The sequence below is a fragment of the Alexandromys fortis genome, unplaced genomic scaffold (assembly GCF_014885135.2).
Source record: "Alexandromys fortis isolate MF-2015 unplaced genomic scaffold, M_Fortis_MF-2015_v1.1 scaffold_78, whole genome shotgun sequence".
In the NCBI taxonomy this organism is placed as follows: domain Eukaryota; kingdom Metazoa; phylum Chordata; class Mammalia; order Rodentia; family Cricetidae; genus Alexandromys; species Alexandromys fortis.
The window spans coordinates 1,137,396-1,159,538 of record NW_026067977.1 but is presented as its reverse complement, the minus strand read 5'-3'; the positions used below and the strand labels follow the sequence as shown (position 1 = coordinate 1,159,538).

At 39.5% G+C, this 22,143-nt stretch overlaps 1 protein-coding gene across 1 annotated transcript in view; it reads right to left on the bottom strand.

The window, feature by feature from the left end:
• The window catches only part of Spag17 (sperm associated antigen 17), a 237,311-nt gene that overhangs the window by 76,002 nt on the left and 139,166 nt on the right, over positions 1-22,143 (bottom strand). The window contains exons 25-30 of the mRNA XM_050157515.1: positions 21,573-21,760; positions 20,511-20,640; positions 18,632-18,810; positions 16,433-16,592; positions 9,424-9,638; positions 2,803-2,947 (exon numbers count right to left, since the gene is read on the bottom strand). Of these exons, the coding sequence (XP_050013472.1) occupies positions 2,803-2,947; positions 9,424-9,638; positions 16,433-16,592; positions 18,632-18,810; positions 20,511-20,640; positions 21,573-21,760 (1,017 nt within the window). The remainder of the gene's footprint in view (positions 1-2,802; positions 2,948-9,423; positions 9,639-16,432; positions 16,593-18,631; positions 18,811-20,510; positions 20,641-21,572; positions 21,761-22,143) is intronic.

Sequence of the window (22,143 nt, the reverse complement as noted above, 5' to 3'; positions counted from 1 at the left end):
CCATTTCTTCTACACTTAACTCTAAAACCATGCGGCCAAAGCTGCCAAATTATGCAGCTTCCTGGGGCTGGAACCTTTTCAATTATATTTTCACTAGCTTTCTGTTCTTCATTGCCTAAGCTAGGCCGTACTGAAACTGGATCTCTAGACCAGGCTGTCCTCAAACTCAGATATCTGACAACCTCTGCCTTCAGAGTGCTGGGATTAAAGGTGTGCACCACTACACCTGACTCCAAGTTTTCTTTAGTTTCTTTTCACAAGATGGAAACATAGCTGGATGAGATTTTACCCTCAGGTCACTCCCTTTATTCCATTTCTTAATCCATCTATCTCATTGACCAGAGGATTTAGCTCTATTCTACTTCCTAGTGCCCTTTTCTCCTCAAATTAACATTTTGTAATTTACTGTGGATCAGTTTGCTCCTTTTCATTATACACCTTTAACACATGACAGTCTATACTAGGCTGTTTTGAGACATACTCTGCCAATTGAATTAATACTAAACTCTTCCCTTTAACCTCGGGTAGAGTTTTTGGACAAGAGCAATAGGCAGCCTCTTTCTTTGCCAAAATATCACAAGAAGGATCTCTAGGCAAAATATTAAAATTCTTCTCCTTTGAAACCCCTTGAGTGAGCTCCTGACAGTTCAAATAATTCTTAACACCACTGTCTTCCATGCTCCTACTAGTATGGCCCATTATACGGTACTTAAAGCATTGCACTGCTTTATTAACCCAAAGTACCAAAGTCCAAATTACTTCAAACAAAAACATGATCAGGCCTATCACAGCAATACCTCACTCCTGGTACCAACTTCTGTGTTAGTTAAGGTTTCTATTGCTGTGAAGAGACACCATGACCATGGCAACTCTTAGGAAGGAAATCATTTAACGTGGTGGTTCTCTTACAGTTTCTGAGGCTCAGTTCATTGTCATCATGGCAGGGAGCATGGTGGCATGCAGACAGACATGGTGCTGGCTATACCTTGATCAGAAGGCAATAGAAAATGACCTGAAGGCCGGGCGATGGTGGTGCACGCCTTTAATCCCAGCACTCAGGAGGCAAAGGCAGGCGGATCTCTGTGAGTTTGAGACCAGCCTGGTCTACAGAGCTAGTTCCAGGACAGGCTCCAAAGCCACAGAGAAACCCTGTCTCGAAAAACCAAAAAAAAAAAAAAAAAAAAAAAAAAAAAAAAAAAAAAAAAAAAAAAAAAAAAAAAAAAAAAAAAACATAAAAAAAAAAAAAAAAAAAAAAAAAAAAAAAAAAAAAAAAGAAAAAAAAAGAAAAAGAAAATGACCTGAAAAACTAGGTGGTATCTTGAGCAAAAGAGACTTCAAAGCCTGTTTCGACAGTGACATACTTCCTTCAACAAGGCCATACCTACTTCTCAACAAAGCCATACCTCCTAATAGTGCCACTATCTTGGGGGGGCATTTTCTTTCAAACCATCACAGCTAAATAAGCATATATTAGAATATTGATACTATACACCTTAAATACACTCTAAGGAAAATCATGCAGGCATTAAAAAGAAAGAGCTTAAGAATAACTTGGATGTGTAAACATTCCTTAAATTTAAGCTAGGCTTAGTGGCACCCTCCCAGATTCTTTGGGTAGGCTCCAATTAATTAGCTGCTATGGCTTCCCTTTTCATTCTTATTTTTCTGACAATGAGATGCTCTACTGTGAAGGAGGACCTGTCTGAGCTCATTTGCTTATGCAAATGGGATACACTAAGGATCAAAGGAGACAGCTTTTGGAATCAATATCAAAGATGGATGAGTCATGATTGTTAACTTTTAGTTGCCAATTTTGGCCCTAGGTCTTTATCGAGCAGCCAATTACAGCTGTGACAATTCCTGTCCCTACTGGGGCAAAGAGCACAATAAAAGGTACTAATGTTCTTTCTGCTTACTGCAGCCATGATTTACAGCAGCCCAGCTTAAGTGTCAATCAAATATCCATTATGGATGAAAAATATCTGACAAAAGGAAATCCTGTCATTTGTGATGAAGCTGGGGACATTATGTCGAATAAGACAGAGCTAGGAAGACAAATACTGCACAATCACACACACACATCTCTCTCACACAAAAAACATACATGCTTCACACACTTGCACACAACACACACCATACCACATGCCTGCCCACACATTCACGTACACCTATGCACACAGATACACATATCTACACACATATGCAAATATACATTCACATGCATGTCTACACACATGCACATATAAGGCTCACATATGCATACATTTGCATATATACATGTACACATACCATACACACTTATGGAATTTTAAAAAGTGAAATTCACAGGAGTGGAGAACAAAATGGTAGTTACTAGTTGTGGGAGTTGAAAAGATGTCCATCAAATGTTTTAAAGTTTCAATTACAGAGGAAAGTAGCTTCAAGAAATCTTGAAGGTCATAACTACAGTAAATATGTAATATACAACACTTGAAAACTGATAAGTATAGGTTTTAAGAGTTCTCAACTCAAAACATCATGTGTGTGAAATAGTTTGCTTGACTATTGCACAATATACAAATAGTTCAAAATATGTTGCATATGATGAAAAGGTACAATTTTTATAATTAAATAAATACATCAAAATAAATACCATGACCATTACCATCATCATCACAATGGGGACCAAAGGACCCTCTTTGCATGGGTATTCTCTGGTTGGCTCACTTATTTTTACAAATGTTTTTGAAATGAGCCTTCTACTTGTATCATGCTAAAGGATTGTACAATTCTGTTGTAACTGTCTTGAAAAATACAACTCACTTGTTTCTTCACCATCCGGAGGAATAATATGATCTTCATAAACCTGATAAAAGGTTGTGATTCTGGTGCCATCAGCATGATCCACGATCCGGGTTCCATCTTTCTTCTCAACAATGATCACCTTGTCTTCGCGAGTGATCATGACCTGAATGTGAGAAGCACAGCATGACCATTGGGCCACATGGTTAGACACAGCAAGCTTATTTCCAGCTTAGTGAATGTGAAGGTTTTGTTATCTACCTGATCTACTACTTTAGTTGATTTCTGAGATAGATAGGGCTCCCATTGTACAGATGAGGAAATTTAGGCTTATAAAAGTGAAGAAAAAAATGTCAAAGTTACTCAAGAATTAAGTGACAGGGAACATTTCAATATATAAAAGATAAAGAATCAAGACTGGGTCTAATAGATTTAATGCAATGTCCATCAAAATCCCAGCAAAATTCTTCAAAGAACTCAAAAGAACAGTACTCAACTTCAAATGGAAAAGCAAAAAACCCAGGATAGCCAAAACAATCCTGTACAATAAAAGAACGTCTGGAGGCATCACAATCCCTGACTTCAAATTCTACTACAGAGCTACAGTACTGAAAACAGTTTGGTATTGGCATTAGAACAGACAGGAGGACCAATGGAACCGAATAGAAGACCTGGATATCAATACACACATCTTTGAACATCTGATCTTTGATAATGAAGCAAAAAAATATCAAATGGAAAAAAGAAAGCACATTTAACAAGTGGTGCTGGCATAACTGGATATCAACATGTAGAAGAATAAAAATAGACTCATATCTATCATCATGCACAAAACTCAAGTCCAAATGTACGTCAATATAAAGCTAGACTCACTGAACCTTATAGAAGTGGCACAGGGAACCACTTCCTAAATATAACCCCAGCAGCACAGACACTGAGAGAAACAATTAATAAATGGGACCTCCTGAAACTGAACAGCTTCTGTAAAGCAAAGGACACAGTCAAGAAGACAAAAGAACAGCCTACAGAATGGGAAAAGATCTTCACTAACCCCACTTCAGACAGAAGTCTGATCTCCAAAATATACAAAGAACTCAAGAAACTGGACACAAAAAGAACATATAATCCAATAAAAAATGGAGTAAAGACCTAAATAGAGAACTCTCAACAGAGGAATCTAAAATGTCGGAAAGACATTTAAGGAAATGTTAAACATCCTTAGTCATCAGAGAAATGCAAATCAAAACAACTCTGAGATTCCATCTTATACCTGTAAGAATGGCCAAGATCAAAAACACTGATGACAACTTTTGCTGGAGAGGTTGTGGGGAAAAGGAAACACTTCTGCATTGCTGGGGGAAATGCAAGCTGGTACAACCTCTTTGGATGTCAGTGTGGCCATTTCTCAGAAAATTAGGAAACAACCTTCCTCAAGACCCAGTAATATACCACTTTTGGGTATATATTCAAAGGATGCTCAATCATGCCACAAGGACATGTGCTCAACTATGTTCATAGCAGCTTTTTTGTCATAGACAGAACCTGGAAACAACCTGAATGCCTCTCAACCAAAGAATGGATAAGGAAAATATGGTAAATTTACACAATGGAGTACTACACAGCAAAAAAATAACAACATCTTGAATTTTGAAGGAAAATGGATGGAGCTAGAAAACATTATTTTGAGTGAGGTAATCCAGATTCAGAAAGACAATTATCACTTGTACCCACTCATAGGTGGTTTGTAAACATAAAGCAAAGAAAATCAGCCTACAAACCACATTCCCAGGAAACTTAGACAACAATGAGGACACTAAGAAAGACTTATATAGATCTAATCTATATGGGAAGTAGAAAGTAGAAAAAGACAAGATATCCTGAGTAAATTGGGAGCCTGGGGACTTTGGGGGAGGGTTGAAGGGGGGAGAGGAGTGGCAGGGAAGGGAGCAGAGAAAAATGTAGAGCTCAATAAATATCAATAAAAATTAATATAAAAGACTGGGTTGATAGAGGTCAGTCTTGGATACAGTTCATAGGACCTATTTTTTTGGAAACTATTGAGATGAGATAAATGTGGCACATGTAGGCTACCCTTGTGTTGTGAAACCCCTGCTGTGCAGGACTACCCTAGATAGGGTGAACTGTAAGTTGACAATCAATTAGCATAGTATTAGAGACTGTGGAGGAGAGGTTACAGTTCCTTCTAGCCAAGGTCAAAGACTCATTTGTTTGCCATGGTGACCCACATTTTCATAGACTTTCCTTTGCCTACCATGCATGCTTGAGGGGTTCAGGATGCTAAGTACATGGGTTGCTACTAATCTCCTAGTTTATGAGGATGGCATACCAACTGTACTGTGCTTCTGTCCTGAATCTTTCCTTAAAGCTGAAAAGGTGTAATCATGGGCGAAAGACTATTCTGCTCTATTTGTTTGAACATAGGTTTGAGTGGAGTGTCTTCTTATATGAAATGGAGAGGGTCTGGGCAGAATATTAGTAACTTTCTCTTCTTTGTGATCACATATATGGCAAGAAGCAACTTAAGGGAGGAAGCTTATTTGGGTTCATGTTTGACAGGAAACAGTCTATCATAGTAGGGCAGACACAGCATTGGGAGCACATGCTGATGATGTTGTGTCTGGAGCAGGAAGTAGGAGAGATGAGTGATAATACATATCAGAATGGCTTATTCCTCTTTCCTCTGCATAAACCAAGCTGAAAATCAAATCCAACTCGTGCTTAGGGTGAGTCTTCTCTCATCATCAAGGGATACCTAGAGAGTCTCAGGCAACTTTAAATCTACTCCAGTTGGCCATGAAAATTAACCATCACAGAAGATAAACGGCTGAATGAATGACCTCAGGTAGAAAGACAACAGTTCAACATTCCATCACCTGTCAGGTTTATTTCAGCTCAGTTTAAAAGTGCAGGGTGTGCACTATGATGGGTGCTATGGTGGACTGGCATAGATTTCCTTACTCTATAGAGTGGGGACCCTGGCAAGATGTCATTTCAGGGGTTCTGTGGTCGGTGCTCTGCATGGCTCAGTTCTCTGCCTAAAGTAATGGTACTGAGTTTGAGCTTGGTATGTAAGAGAAGAGTTGTGGCTTGATCAAACCACATGAGAGACTAAGAGTAATGGGCAGATGATGGGAGTCTGGGAGGCTACAAACTAATTGGGAGAGACTTCAGACTTTATCCTCAAAATGAAATCCCACTGAGGGATTTTCAGGCACATAGACTAAAGTAGGAACCATGAAACAGCCAACGAATCCTAGCAGTTCCTTCAATCTGAAAGAACAATCAGAACTTTGTAGACTGTAGCTAATCACTGACCAGCTGTTATAAGCTGACTGTGTCTCCCCCAAATTGATATGCTGAAATTTCAGCCCCCAAGGTGGGACCATTAGGAATTGGAGCTTTTGGGAAATGACATGCTCACGAGGTTAGAGTCCTCTTGAATTAGATTAGTAACCTTATATAAAAAAAAAAGGCATCCCAGAGAACATTCTCTTTCCATTGTGTGAGCCTACAATGGAACCACAGTCTGAAACCTAGAATTATGTGCTCAGGCCATGAAGGTTATCCACTCTCATTTGAAATACCTAGCTTTCAGAGATTCCAAAGATAAATTTTTGTTGTGTCTAAGCTCCCCAGGCTCTGGCATTTTATTATAGCAACCTGAATAGACTAAAACACTGGCAAAGGTCTCAAGCTCTGTGCATGTGTCACGAATGGAGTGATGGAAGCTGTGTTGTGTAGTTCAGAACTCCCTTCATGAGAAGACTCCCGACATGGGGAGTGCAGGCAGCAAATCGATATCAGCTCTTGGCTCATTCAACACTTGCTTCTCCAGAAGACAGGTTCTTTGTCTTAGACTCATCCTGCTTCTGGATAGCTGCTTCCAGGAACCAAATGGGACTAGTCACTCCTCCAAGACTTGAGACATCAAGATAAGTAGTACTTGCCTATGAGGTCATTGCTGGGTTGATTACTACTGTGCTGGGTCTATATTACAATTCAACTCCAACTTCTTTGAAGATATGGTATCACTAAGAAATATTATACACCCCAAATATTATACATCCCCCAAAAGATTATACACTGACCCTCAGTATTTGTTTGGATATTCCAACTTGCAGATGCAGCTCTGTAGATTATATAATGCATATATACTATGAACCAAAGAATCACTCAAGAATTAAGACCAGTCTCATTTTACAAGGTGATTTATCAGAGCCAAGAGCTTTGTTGATATTTAAACCAAGATGCGGGGCATATTGAAATTATTGTCTTATAAATATAGTGGCTGTTTTTTTTTGCTGTAGATTTTTTGCTGTAGCTGACTCCCCTTCCATTACAAATTTGTGAGTTATCTCCCACAGTTTAGCACTATTTAAGCTATATGTGAAGACAGTCACACAATCAAGAAATTGCTTCCTACTACCAGGTCTTTGCTCCTCTCTCCTATGCAAACATAGAGATCTGCCTTCCTGCAATTATCTTTACAGGCATTTGGTCAGTGTTTAGTGTCCAGACAAAAGCATTCCATTAAAGATATTCCCGGATATTCAAGGACATAGAATTACTACATACCTAAAGCTGTTAATTCATAGCTGCTTGTATAGATAGAAAAAATAAGCATGTCTTGGTTTTACCTCATTTATAGACAAGAAAAGTGATGACCTAAAACTAACCTTGCATTAAAATATTCCCAACTCTGCACCTTGCTTTCACCTCAGTTCAGTGATAATTTTAGGTCAGGAGATTTACTGTTTGTCTTATTCTCAAGAAAAATAATTAACAATCTATCCACAGCCTAGAGGAAGACTAACCTCTGCTGCTGCCTTTGATAAGCATCTAGCATAAGCACCTGCTAACACTGAAGCTTGCTAACATTTGAAAAACATGCTAATCAACCAAGGGTCATAAACTTCTCTTGTCTGTTTATGTAGGTTGCCTGGTTACCTATGCCTACAAGGTTTTTGGGGTCTATATATCTGGGTAAGAACAACAAGAATTAGGGGCTGGAGAGATGGCTCAGAGGTAAAGAACACTGCTCTTCCAGAGGTCCTGAGTTCAGTCCCCAACATCCACATGGTGGCTCACAACCATCTACTCTGAGATCTAATGCCCTTTTCTGGTGTTCAGGCAAAACATGCAGATAGAATACTATATATGTAATAAATAAATAATAAAAGCATAAAACATCAAAAAAAAAAAAAAAAAGAAGAGAGTTAACAGAAGCAGGAACTGAAGCAAAAATCATCCCCAAAATTAGCAGAGATAGGAAAACAAAAAAGAAAAGACTATGGTAGAGAATTGAAATTGGAATTAGAGTTGATACAGAGAATTAGAGCTAAGAAGTTATATACAGGACACATGAATTAGAATAAAGATTGAGAAAGAATACAATAAAGAGAAATGGATAGAAAGAATGTGTTATGAGTAGACTTCCTAACCCTCAGATTTTAGTTTCTTTTGCTTTTTTTTTTGAGTTTTTTTTTGAGGCATCTTAATTTGAACCCTGAGAGGAAGTTTTAGAGGCTGGACCTTTAAGGTTCCCAATACATATCCAATAATTAAGCACTCTCATTGTTTTAGATGTATATTGTCCTAATTATAGTGGATACAGTGTTTTGATCAGTGGTCTATATGTGAGAATATTTTCTCTAGGTTTCTCCAGGCCTTCTGGGAACAGGTGACTTTCACACAACATTATGGTAGGCAGACATTTTAACTTAGGAGAGAAATATATACTGAGCACTATTTTAGGTTCTTGTTATATCAGTGATAATCTCAGTCAGGAATGCATAATGAGAGATACAGCTGTATCATGAGCTAACTGAGAGTATGAGCTTTGAAGACAAATTGTCATAGTTCAAATTCTGGCACCACGGATGGCTGGATGACAACTTTATGGACACTTATTTGCCACTCGCTCTTATAGTGGGATAACATCCTCCGCACAGTTGCTCATTGATGCTGAGTGGGTTAGTTATTCAATGAGCGATTGTTTGAAGGCATAGGCCATGAACTAATTTTATCACTCACTACAGAGGGTCAGAGAGAAGTAGGACAAGGACATACAGCCTCTCTTTCCCAGAGATCGAACAGGTATACAAATATAGTTAACATAAGGAGACATGTGACCTTAATCACATTTATCGTTAATTAGTATAAAAAATTCATGAGCTAGTCAACATTGCAGTTCACTACAGAGACAAAGGCAGGACTTCAAGTGAAAAGCTAGCTTGGATTATGCAGCAAGACTGTCTCAATTCAACGACAACAACAATGAATTATTAAGTAAATAAAGAAAAGAAAAAGAACAAAAAAATCTATAACCAAATCCATGATCTGAACCTCACTTCAAAAGTTAGTATTTTGTTCTAACATGATTTCATACACACACACACACACAAGCATGCACGATTTTCAGAAAACAGTATGCTTGCCACTAAGATCACTATGCAGTGATTTTAGACTGGGGACAATGGGCGCACTCTTCCGTTCATCTACTCACCTACGACCTAACAAATATTTGAAACTTAGGATTTGCCACACATTCTTCTACACATTGTTTCAGGTCTCTAATGAAGCGGTTTAGACATTTTTGTGATGGGCACTAGTTTTTCATACCGTTCCATTGATGGGATCTGTAGCCTGGAAGGATAAAAATGGTTTCAAGTCTTCAATTCTCTTCAGTCCTTTGGTGCCGATCCGATTCCCATCAGGTGTTGTTGTAAACCAGGTGCCAGTGTGGGAATCCGTAGTGATTGCTGTTTGAGCTACTACCTCTGGGAGAGCTTCGTGGGTTTCAGTCTTGTGTGCCATTGGATTTTTGTGACCTTTTCCTGTGGAGGTTCAAGGACAATTAGACAGAGCAATGCAATTAGAACACTTTCATAAATTGTTCTTTATGCCCATATATAGCATAAACTTCCTGCGACGCTGGCATAAAAAAAAAGCCAAAGCAATAGTCATCAATTTTATTACCTTTCAATAGAGAAAATTAGGTTATAAATCAATCTGTTTGGAGAATAAACCTTAGCTCAGCTGTCATCACCTCCTCCCCAGAAAGCCAAACATACATACAACTCGCTGTTTGTTTTTGTACAGTTTTAACCTTCCTTCCTTATCCCTGAATCCAAGATTGTATAGCCTCCATTTCACTTTTTGATGCCTCCCTTTTCTCCTACAAATCCAGTCGAGCCCTCACTGCCTTCTAGACTTTTAATCTCCTCTATCTTATCTGATCTGAAGTTTGGAACCCTCACTAGCCAGGCATCTCCTTGGCTGGAGCAGAAATGACTTTGTACAGTTGAATGTCTACATCAACAACCATCAGAAGCGTGCTCCCATTTCCACCCTCCTCCTCAACTTCCTGGGGCAGCGGGACACGTGCAGAACCATAGATATTCTCATGGGACTCTGTAATTAAGGTCTCAATTGTCTATCCTGGTAGATTTTCACTTTTCTAAGAAAACTCATCTATCAGACTTTCTGGCATCATCAGGCCCCAGTGATGAGATAAACACAGATTTAGAAATGCGTTACAAGCAGAGAGTAAAGGACTGTTAATTCTGCGAAGTCTCTAGACCCCAAACACAAAATGCTCATGCGTGGGGGTACAAATTTTAGCTCACTGCACAGGAACTCAATGACTGGGAGGAACGAAAGGATTGGCATATGGTAAGTTCAGCTTTCCTATTGCCCCAGGATTTATTTGTTAATACTTCTAGAACGTCATCATCAGGGAGGATCATGCATACAGAACATGCATAAGATTCCCCCCACCCCCACCGCATAAGAGAGAGTGAATATTTGGTGCCTTGTTTTCTTCCCTCTCTTCCCCTGCCTTGCGCTCTCATTTTCTTGTCAACAACAGTGGAAAAGTCATGCCAACATGAGAATACAAGGAAGAGAATGGAGTGGGGGGAAGGGAGTGATGACAGCCTGGCAAGTGTGGATACCCTTAAGCAATTTATTAGTCAGGGGATTAACTTTAGTTGAGAGGAGAGACTGGAGAGGGAGGCATGGGTCCAGTAAAGTACATCTTTATGGCATGTTACAAACCCTGGAATTTCCCACAGAAAACATTTAAGAGGGATCGTGACATTGTCAAAAGATAAGTTGGGTGTTTTTTGGCAGGAATACGGAAAGTTAGTCATAAAGAAAGTATGAGCAATAGTCAGAAAATCTTAGAGAGGTAGAGATTACAGACGGCAACAGATATAAATAAATGCAATGTTGGTGCCAACTGAGAGGGGAGAATCCAGGTGTGAAAGGATGAGGATGGATACGGGAGATGGAAGAACACAAAGAAAGGACCATGTGCAGAGTCTGAAGTCTCAAGTCACTATCGTCTTCCTTGACTGAGCGCCCAAATAGGTACGGTGAAGAAGCCTGGGCAGTGAACAGACTCACTGCAGAGGTGTAGCTGGTGCTCCATCTCCAGCAACATCGCCAGCTAGACACTAGGAATTCCACGGACAATAACCCAAACTACCAGAAAATATGTATTAGCTGGAAGTTGTCTCTGAACTGATAACTGAATGACAGAGTCAGCACAAGCTAAGGACCGAGTAAAGGCAGGGGTCAAAGGAAGTAAATCTTGGCCCTGTGGGTCCTGCTCAAACCTGGGGTAGCACAGGGCTAAGAATGAACGTCAGAGCTCATTCAAGCGGGTGCATGGAAGTTTAATATGGAAGACTCCCAGAAGCTGGAGACTGCAAAGAGCTGTTCTCAGAGAAAGTGCGAATTACTTGCAGAATAAATGCATGCTTTCTTCTACTATCCCCCAGCATGGCCAGACAAATTTTCAGTGTTCAGATATGGAGCTGAGCAGAGAAGGCAAAAAGTGTTTGAGCTATATCCTCATGAGCAGCGCTTCTGGGGATCTCTGTGTGAAAATGACCACTGCTTAGGGGACATTCTCACAGCTCTCAGAATAACAATTTAATATTGGGGCTAAAATAGAAGACCTGATATTTTCCTTCCCCAAAAAAGATATTCTCTAAGGAATGCATCTTTATTTATATCAGTCCAAAGAATTTAGAGTCAAAGCATCAAGAAATAAAAAATGATCATGCAATAGCCAAAAAGCACTGAAGTTTAAGCACTTCAGAGGAGAATCAGAGAAAGCAACTGAATAGGCACAGATTCTGAAATGGAGACTCTAGATAAATGGGGCCAAAAAGTATGAATAAAGAGAAGACAGGTTACCTTAACCCATGATAAGCCACACCAGGCCCCAGAAATAACCTATATTGTGTTGGACAACCTTGACCCCGAACTCTAATGGAAGTTTCTCATGCCTGGAACTGGGGTTTTCTTTAGATAGTATTGTCATCCCAAGTGGCATCACTTCATTAAAACATAGATTACATAATTTGGGGTAAATATAAAGTGATGTGATTTCTCAAGTCTTTCTCAGTCATTCATGATGTTTTTGTCCACTCTCCATCCTTTCTCCTCTGTATTGACCTCCTCTCCCACTAACCAACTAGACCACTCCTCCCTGTTTTTCTCATTTCCATCTTTATTTTGCCTATTCTCTCTCCCATTCTTTTACTCTCCTGGTTTCTGTTACTCCAGGATAAATACTCCTGTCTGAAGATGTGGAGTTAGGAACTCTAGAAAGGGGAGAACACATAGTGCTTGTTTTTCTGTGTCTGGCTTATCCCTCTCAATATTTTCCAGTTCCATCTGTTTACCTGTACATTTCATGTAGGTAAGTCACTATTGCCTAGGGCTCTGCATACTTTAGGTACAGGACATGGACGATTTGAGCTGGATATAATCCAAAAACCTCTCTCCTGCACTCTAGCTCTTGTATTACCAGAAAGCATTATAGAAGCTGCCAAGGGAGGGAAGCAGTCAATTGTCCTGTCTAGATGTAACGTCTATGAACTATAACGATGACCAACATTGTGGGAGACATCTAAAGGTGCAATAGTGACATTCATCTCTTGGTGGTAACCAACAGATGTGTGACTGGACTTAAATCCCATTCAAGAGGAGGAAAATCATGCCTGGTACTAGAAACCTACCCAATCATCAGAGACTAGTGAGGTCGTGGATCTATTACCACCACTTTGCTAATTACAATTCCTAATAACATTCTAAAACTTACCGTTATACCCACAGATAAGTATAGCTTATCTGTAAGTAATTAAATAATCTTCTCTTTACTTCTCTTCTGTAATGGCCAAGAGATCATTACAGAAAAACACAAGAGGTCGTAACACAGCAATCAACAGATGTTGGAGAGTCCAGTCCCAATGGATACATCTGCCATGTAAGTCATGCACTCAAGGCTCAGAAAACAGTGTAGGAGAGAGTGTAAAAAGACTGTGACAAACAGAAGACCAAAAGGTCTGTTATTGGATTTGTCTCCTACAAAGGACAGGCAAGCTTATGATACCTCAGCCATATGCCCACCTGAATGAGAATTGAACAATGATAATAGCAACAGAAAGGCTAACGAGGAAGGGGGAAACATAATGGGGCCCTACCCCTGAATGAGGAACTATAGGCAACTAATGACTGTTGTGAGCGGGGGGAAGGGGGGGAATGGTCTTCTCCAGGACTGAGCACTCTAACTGGCTGTCCAATCATATACATACATAAGCCACACTAGATGGACTCAGCAGGTTGTGTGTATAAACTTATACATTCCCATATATGTGTATCAACAATAATCAAAGAAATAGGTGTCATCAATTTGAGAGAGGTATGGGGGAAGAGGGGGTTGAAAGGGAGAAAGGGAAGGGGAAGTGATAGAATTATATTTTAATTTTAAAAATTTAATAAAAGCAGAGAAGGCAGATTGGAAATAAAATAAGGGAAAATATGGTGGAAAAAAATGTAACAACTGAAATTTAAACAAATTAATGTGAGGGTCTTTTTGTTTTGGTTTTGGTTTTTCAAGGCAGGGTTTCTCTGTGTAGCCCTGTCTGTCCTGGAACTCACTCTGAAGACCACGTTGGTCTCGAAAGCCTCTGCCTCCCAAGTGCTGGGATTAAAGGTGTGTTCTTGGCAAATTTTTACCTATTATGTATTATTTTAGGTGTGAGTGCTCTATTTGCATGCATGCCTGCAGGCCAGAAGAGGGCATCAGATCCCATTATAGATGGTTGTAAGCAACCATGTGGTTGCTGGGAATTGAACTCAGATTCTCTGGAAGAGCAGCCATGCTCTTAACCACTGAGCTATCTCTCTAGCCCCTTCCTAATGTGAGTTTTTGATAGATGGATATAATATACTTTAGAAGAGACCTCAAAGATAGACTTGAGCCAATTATTTTGACCGAAGCTGAGAGTCCCAATCCTCATTGCCCCAGAAGTAATGAAAAAGAGGCCAAAGACCTCTAAAATGTTTTATGAGAATTACAAAAAAAGAGGAAAAAGAAATGGATGGAAATAATATTGATAACATAATTACTAAGTTATTTTCAGCATCAGCAAGAGACACTTATCCACAGATTCAAACGGCCTGATGCATTCCCACTTTTATGGATAAACAGAAACCCACACACAGTCAAATTATTATAAAACATGGAGAATGATCAGAGGACAGATGATCTTTAAAGCATAGGAATTAGACTAAGAGCCATCTTTTAAATGAGTGTGGGGGAGGTCAATGTACATCAGTCTAGAGTTCCACCCTTAGGGAAACTGTCGTTTGAGAACAAGGACAGCAGTGTGAGATTTTCAGGAAATGTCAGTTATAGGATAATGAACTAAAATCTCTAAAAGCTAAAACTTTCAAATTTAGCTTTGACAACATCCACCTATATGTTACACAGAAGAGACACATTTAAAGAGATGCCACAGAAAGAGGAACTTGAGAGTATAAACGTCATCTTGGTGACATTTCATTGAACAACGGATAATGGAGGCACAGTCTAAGCAAAGGGGCATTAGGGGAGGGGAGCCTCAAAATTCAAATAGAAAGTAACCCTGTCCAACAGTGACAAGCTAAATTCACCACAAAGAGAATGATTCTAAAGTTGTATTTAAAAGGATTGATATTTCAAACTGAAGGAAAATCGGACAGACCCATTAAAGAGACAAATTCCCTCGCAAATAATGCAATAGTACAAGGAGCGCAGCGCTGAGGAGGTGCTGCTCTCTTTTCAGTCCATGTAAACACTGCTGAATAAATTGGAGGGGGAGATTAAAAAACATGCCAGGACAGAAGATAAGGGCTGGGAGTTTATGTGTAAGCAAGGCTTGTAGTCTGTTCTGTGTAGACTGTGAGGTATCGACACCTCATATTTCTACACGGCTCAAAGGAATTTAAAAATATTTCATGATGTACGGAAATGATATCGAATTCAAATTTTAGTGTTCATGAATAGTTTTTATTGGGACACAACAGATTTAAGGCTTACTGAATTATGGATTATCAGAAAGAGCTTTCATGCTCTAGCGGAACTGCTGAGTAATTGTGAGAGAGAACACATGGCCTGCCAAGTCTCTAAGATTTACCAGCTTGTCCTTTGCAGCAAAGGCTGCAAAACTCAGGTATCTGGAAAACACAACTAACAAGTTTTATATAGTAACTATAAAGAAAACACTGTACCAAATAACTACATGTTGTATGCTGTTTTTATAGATTTGAATTGTTGATCAGAGTAAGGTTATAAATTATATTTCAGAGACTGAGAATCAATGATTAAAATAAGCTGGGGACACTCTAGAGATCTGAAAATAAATGTAGAAAGAGATTTAAATAATTCAAAAATTTTCAAAGAAGTTGTTACAATGGACAAGATAGATTATGTTAAAACTAAAAATTAATAATTCTTGTGGCAGTTTCTATGGCTAAACTCAACAAACACAATTAAATATTCAACCTCACAATTAATCAAATAGTAACGAGATTCACAAATTATCAATCTGAATGACACTTAATAATAATATTTGGCATTGTCATTGGGGTGAAGAAGCCTCTGTTTGCCTAGTGTGCTAGTACAAAGGGTATAAACAGAAATCCCCAGGGCAGCAATCTTTGATTTCAATTATTGCAGACACTACTGACTGCTACCTTTCACCCCCTACATCCAAACCCTCATAAGTCAGCCAAAAACCAAGGCACAGAATGCTGGTTCGTTGTTTTGGCAGCCCTGGATCCCAGCCAGGTGTAGCCCATGGCATGCACATGAAGGAGGATTAGGACCAGAATCAGAAGTCTTCCAAGAACACACACTCTTAATTCGCCTTTCCCCCCTTTCTGCTATGAAAGTTGTTACATGAAATCCTCATGGGTGCATTTGAGGGGCTCTGCTTCAACTTGAAGGAAAGGTCAATAGCATCTCAGGGATGCTGCTCAGAATCTTGGTATTATCCTATTAGCAAGCCCCCTAAAACACCACCTCAGAGAGTATAGCTATTGTGTAAGAGGGGAAAATGACATAGGAGTCTGTCACAAATTGGCAAACGCGCATTATTCATTACACAGAAGTCAACACAGTTCATGAACTACTGAACAGTCTTGTGTTGGCAATGAAAAATTCATATACACATATATGTGTAGAATAGATATGGATATATTAAAAAGGTGAGCTGTATCATAATATTGAACACGTGTTAAGCATTTGAAAACTACTAAGTTCAGCAAGTCAAGAGACTTCGATGGTCACCTTTCTTGGTAATGACAATCTCAGATGGTGCTGTTTCTGATTTGGGCTGAGAAGCCGAGTCCACCAAATCTCCGTTATGGGGGCTGGCAGATGTGTCAGAAGACGTATACACTGGACCCGAATCGGGACTGCTGCACACAGCACCGTCTGCAAAGAGAATCTGAAGGGGAAACAAGGGCTCAGAATTCTGAGAACCCAGGAGGGGGTGGTCCACAAGGAATACTGTGTCCAACATTTTTTGAGCTCAAAATAATCTAAAGGAGAAAGGCTGATGGAAGACCTCTATGCTTGACACCAGAAGGTGCTTTCGGAGGGGAGATTTGGACCTGTAGACAACTAAGAATATGATTTCATATTTTTCACCCACCACTGTCTTGTTTCCTACTTTTGGTTGGATTCATATATTTTTTCTATTCTTTACCCTTAGTCTATATAATTGGAAAATCATATAGATGATATGTTCAAACAACTACATTTTAAAATTAATTATATTTTTAATGCCTGATTTCTACCAAGGATATCTGCTACCTCTAGGCATCACAGATACTCTTATGAGTAGCCATACTGATAGCTTCCCTTGAGTTTGACAAGGAAGTCATCTGCCCCTGTGACGCTTTCTGGTCTCTTCAGGAGCTTTACAGTCTATCTGTGAAGTCCTAAGCAGCAAGATGATATTAAATTAGCATCAACCGAGATTGCCACTTGGTAGTTGGGATGAATATGAAGTATACATTTAAGTACTATACATTTAAGGCCATATTCTAAACTATTTTTCTCCTCTCATTATTTTCTTCTGGAAATCCTAGGACATATATTATCTTTCTACACTTCTCAACTTGTGTCTCTCTCTTGCAAGCCACTCTCCCTACCACTTAGAGCAGTTCACAGTTACTTTTAATTTTTAAGAACTCTTGATTTTTCCCACAGCAGTTTTATACTTGTTTTACAATTGCATTTTATTTATTCACTCCCGTGTGTGTGTATGCATGTACGTGTGTGTGTGTGTGCGTGTGTGTTTGCGTGTGTGTTTGCGTGTGTGCGTGTGTGTGTGCATCATGACAGATACATGAAGATCAGGTGTCAACTTTCCTGAGTCGATTCCTTCCTCCCAATACACGAGTCCTGGAGATCTAACTCAGGCTGCCAGACCTGGTACCCTTACCCAGTGAACCATCTCACTGCCACCAGAGCAGTTAAAGTTTTTAAAGTAGAATGTTAACTTCTTGAGTCTCTGTCTATTTTATTTTTACTCATTTAAAATTTATGCTCAAGTATTTACTGTTAGGTGACTTAAAAATACTGCATCTGTCATTTTCTTTCTTGGGATTCCTTTTTTGTTGTTCTTTTTGTTTGTTTGTTTGTTTTGCATTTTGCTTTTTGAGAGAGGGTTTCTCTGTGTAGCCCTGGCTGTCCTGAAACTCATTTTTGTAGACCAGGCTGGCCTTGGACTCACAGAGATCCTTCTGCCTCTGCCTCCCATGTTCTTGAATTAAAAGCATGCGCCACCACCCCCAGATTGGGCTTTCCTAGATACCTGGTCTTGTTTCTCATTCATGGCACTTGATGGTGTAACGCCTATTTTGAGAATCCCTTCTCTATGACCATTTTTGAAGGCCAAGGTATGTGGTGTCTGGGTTTTGGTCCTTCTGATTTTAAGTCTCTACAAAGTAAGTATACCTGCAGAACAACCCTGATTTTCAGAGCTCAGAGGTAAACTTGTCTATTTGAAGTCCCCCTTTAAATTTTGAAGTTTTTCTCTCATACATATTTTAAATGTTGTCCTTATTTCTCCATCACTCTGAACCTACCTGCCTAGCATTTTCTAGTAATTCTCTAAATATTTCAAATACTAGTGACATATACTGTTGTTTTCTAATACTTTTGGAAATTTAGTATTTAGGATCATTTTCCCCCTAGTGTTTTAAGGTGGATTGAGAGGGAAGGGAGGTAAACCTATTGAGTCTGCACCGTAGTTGCATACATCATATGTATTGTAGTAATGTATTACACATACCGTATGCATTATTTGCATTCTGACTTTCATAGACAGCTCTCCTGCTAACTGTGCTATTTGTCACTTGCCATTTTAGAGCCCCCTTGTGTCTTATCTATGCCTCGGATATGCTGCAGCATTGCTCTTTACTCACACTCCCATTGTTTTCTACTTTCTGTGGGAAAGGTCATTTAAGGGCTGTAAACCTGTGTGGATCCATCCAGCATATACTTGACGACGGTGCCCTGGCTGGTGATAACTCTCGATGCCTCCTGCTCCATGGGCGGCAACACCGCTTTATAGAATTCATAGTGCTTCATTCTCTGGGGGTAGCTCTGACGGATCATGAGGTCCCAGCTGGGCTCTTCGTCTACCACAGCATGATCTTAAAAGACAAAAGAGAATAAAGCTTTCGGTGGGGTGAGTCGGGGCTGGGATTTCATCTTCCTTCTTTTTATTCTAATATTTGTGTTTGAGGAATAGGGATGCGTCCTTCTGGCTCATTCCTCCTCCAAACCAACGGGGTGAGTAAGACTATTTCAGTAACATAGTAAATAATAGACCTTTCTAGCATATGTACATAATCTAGAATCCAGAGTATGTCAGGATAAAGGATGTGGACTTAGTGATTCTGTATTTTCTGGTGGACAATACAGACAATGTTCTGGTATCCTCTGGTTGCTCAGAGTCATAGGCCTAAGCGACCTCATTCAAACCTTTTCTAACTTTCTTGTCATCCTTCAGAATTAACACAGCCCTCCATTTCTAACCACATCCAGACCCCTCTCAGTGTTCTGCTGCTCCCTGGTAATCAAGAAGAAAAACACTTGGTAAACACCTTCCAAAAAAACCAAAGTACTATGGGGTAGCTTTTCAACTTGATGCAATACCATTTGTTAATCTTTGTAATTTCTGGAGATACAGCCAAAGCAACAAAGAACAGACTTAAGAGACAATCTGTAGGATGGGAGAAAATCTTTGTGGTGATTTCTCTAATGGAGGCTCAAATTCCAGATATATAAAAATAACCAAAAGAGCAAATAATCCAACCAAATAGGTAAGTGAACTGAATAGATGCTGTTCAAGTGAACAAACATAAGACCCATAAACACATGGAAAAAAGTCTTCAACATGCTCGGCCACCAGGAAAATGCAAACAAGAAACTACACTCAGCTTACATCTTACCCTGACCAGATGGTTATCATCAAGAAAATGAAAACTGACACCATTGGATACAGGAGGAAAAAGAATCCTTATCCACTGCTGAATGGATCAGATCCAATACCAGATGTAGCTCTCAGGTTAACTAATAAAGTCTTCCTGGTACCTATTTATTCATCCAAATAAGTAAGAAGCCATGTTTAGAACCAACAGAAGTAAAAAAACTATGTAAAAATTATGGAATCGAGAGAGGGTTTCTCTATTTGTTTAAGGTGCACTCATTTTCATTTTCTTCCTACGCACCCTCCTTTGTTTAGGTCAATGAACAAAGTAGTGTACCTGTGGCCCTCTGCAGAGGCAGGAAGACAGGACCACATCAAAGCCATAAAGTAAACTACATTTGCCATCACTAGACCAAGGATGACTTCCCATCTCTGCCTCCTAGGAGTCAGGTGATTTTGGGCACATTCCTGCACCTCCAGAAGTCTCAACCACTACATTTTATAGAGGGAGTTATCAGTACCTATCTCAGAAGATTTGTGTTTTTCAATCCCAGAGAACCTAGACCACAATGAGGACCCTAAGAGAGACATGTGTGGATCTAATCTATATGGGAAGTAGAAAAACGACAAGATCTCCTGAGTAAATTGGGAGCATGGAGACCATGGAATAGGGTTGAAGGGGTGGGGAGAGGAAGTGAGGGGAGCAAAAAAAATGTATAGATCAATAAAATCAATAAAAAATTGTGTTTTTACATACATCTTATGTGGCTGAAAATGATCATTATTGTTAAGCTCGTATTGGAAATTACCCACTGTTCATTATCAACAAGTGTAACTTGTAACAGTAACAATTTTCAATGGTAGGATTTTCTGTGTGAGTTTCTGAGCCTTGCCTCCCTGCTTGCCCCAGTTAACACTCACCTGCAGATTCTTGCCCATTGAAGGTCAGCAGGAGCCCATTGGGGCAAGATACGTTTAGGTTTTGAAAGGTGGGAACATAAGGAGTTTCCTGTACAACAATCTCTGGCTCTACTTCTTCCTGTACATAATTCTGTACACGAACAAGAGCTTGTCATTTTCTAAATTAGACACTGTTATTTTGCTCAAGCAAGGATTTCTCAAACAATACAACTGTGGGTAAGGAAGGAGGCCCTGAAACAGATTCTAAAAAAGATGCAAGAATCTTCATTGTCATCAAGCTTTTACTCTGACTGGCACATAACAAGATGTGACAAAGAATAGCATCAAATGTAACATTTTTCCCCGAGAAGGTGGCATTAAAGTTAGCAGAGATCACTGTGAAAACATTTATTGACCAAATGTACTGAACTGGGATTTGAATGGTGCCCCTATTTGGATGTGTAGGATATGGGCAACACTATGGTGTGAGTGTTGGCATCCTTCTAAACTCAGATGATGGAACTTGATGCTCAAGATGATGGCAATAAATAGGCCTTTGAGGAACTGATTAAATCCCAAGACTTGGCTTTCAGGATTGGGATTCAGGTCTTTATTAAAATGGCATTGAATGGAAAGGGTTAACTTTTTCTGTAAAGTGATGGAACACAGAAGGTTCCATCTACAGGAACTTGCTCTCATGAGACATAGAGTTGGCTAACACCTGCTTTTGGACTCCCCAGTCTCAATTTGATCAATTAATTTCTGTTGTTTGTGAGTTACTTGGTTTAAAATATTTCATGATAGTAGTTGAAAGAGATTAATGTAGTGTTGGGGAAAACCAGCAACCCTGTTGATATATGTGTGTGCGTGTGCATGTACGAGAGAGAGAGAGAGAGAGAGAGAGAGAGAGAGAGAGAGAGAGAATAATTAGAGGAGACCAGGTATTTGATAGAGAGGTTGAAAAGAGGCAAGGAAGGACTTGGAGGAAGGAAAGAGAGTGTCAGGAGACAGCGCGATTTCATTTTAGTTGTAAAAAGTAACTCTGCGGTAGAAAGATTGGACTCTGTAGCCATGCCCATCTACCTTCTTCTCTTCTTCTTTGGGGTGTTCCTCTTCTTTGAGGGACTCTTTGAGGGACTCTTTGGGTTTTTCTTTGCCCTTTATTTTCGCTTTCCCTTTGCCTTGAGGGACAGTCACTACAGTGGGCACCACAGTTGCAGTCAGAGCCGAAGGGATATTCATCATTGTGTCCAGGTTGGAATCCGTAACCTCTAGAAACAGGAAAAGGGGAAAATGAAAAAATTAAATATTCATATTTCATATGCATGTAAAATGACACATTTCAAGGTTTTTTTCAGGTTGGCATTAACCTTTGCTGTGTGAAATGCGTTTTACCGTTTGAATGCATTTCCGAGAAAACAGTTGTTTTGGAAATCAGATTGTAGTTAGGAAATTTGAAACTCTTAACGCTTTAGTGTGGCTGATAGTCAAGTCATTGTCTCACGTGGCCTCGCTTTCCAGTCTGTTGCACACGCTACTAAAGTACTCTTTATTTAGTTCTGAAATAAGTTCATCAGACATCCTGAAAGTCCTAGATTCACGAGTGAGACCAGCACTGAGACAAGAGAACCCATGGACACATCAAACATGAGCT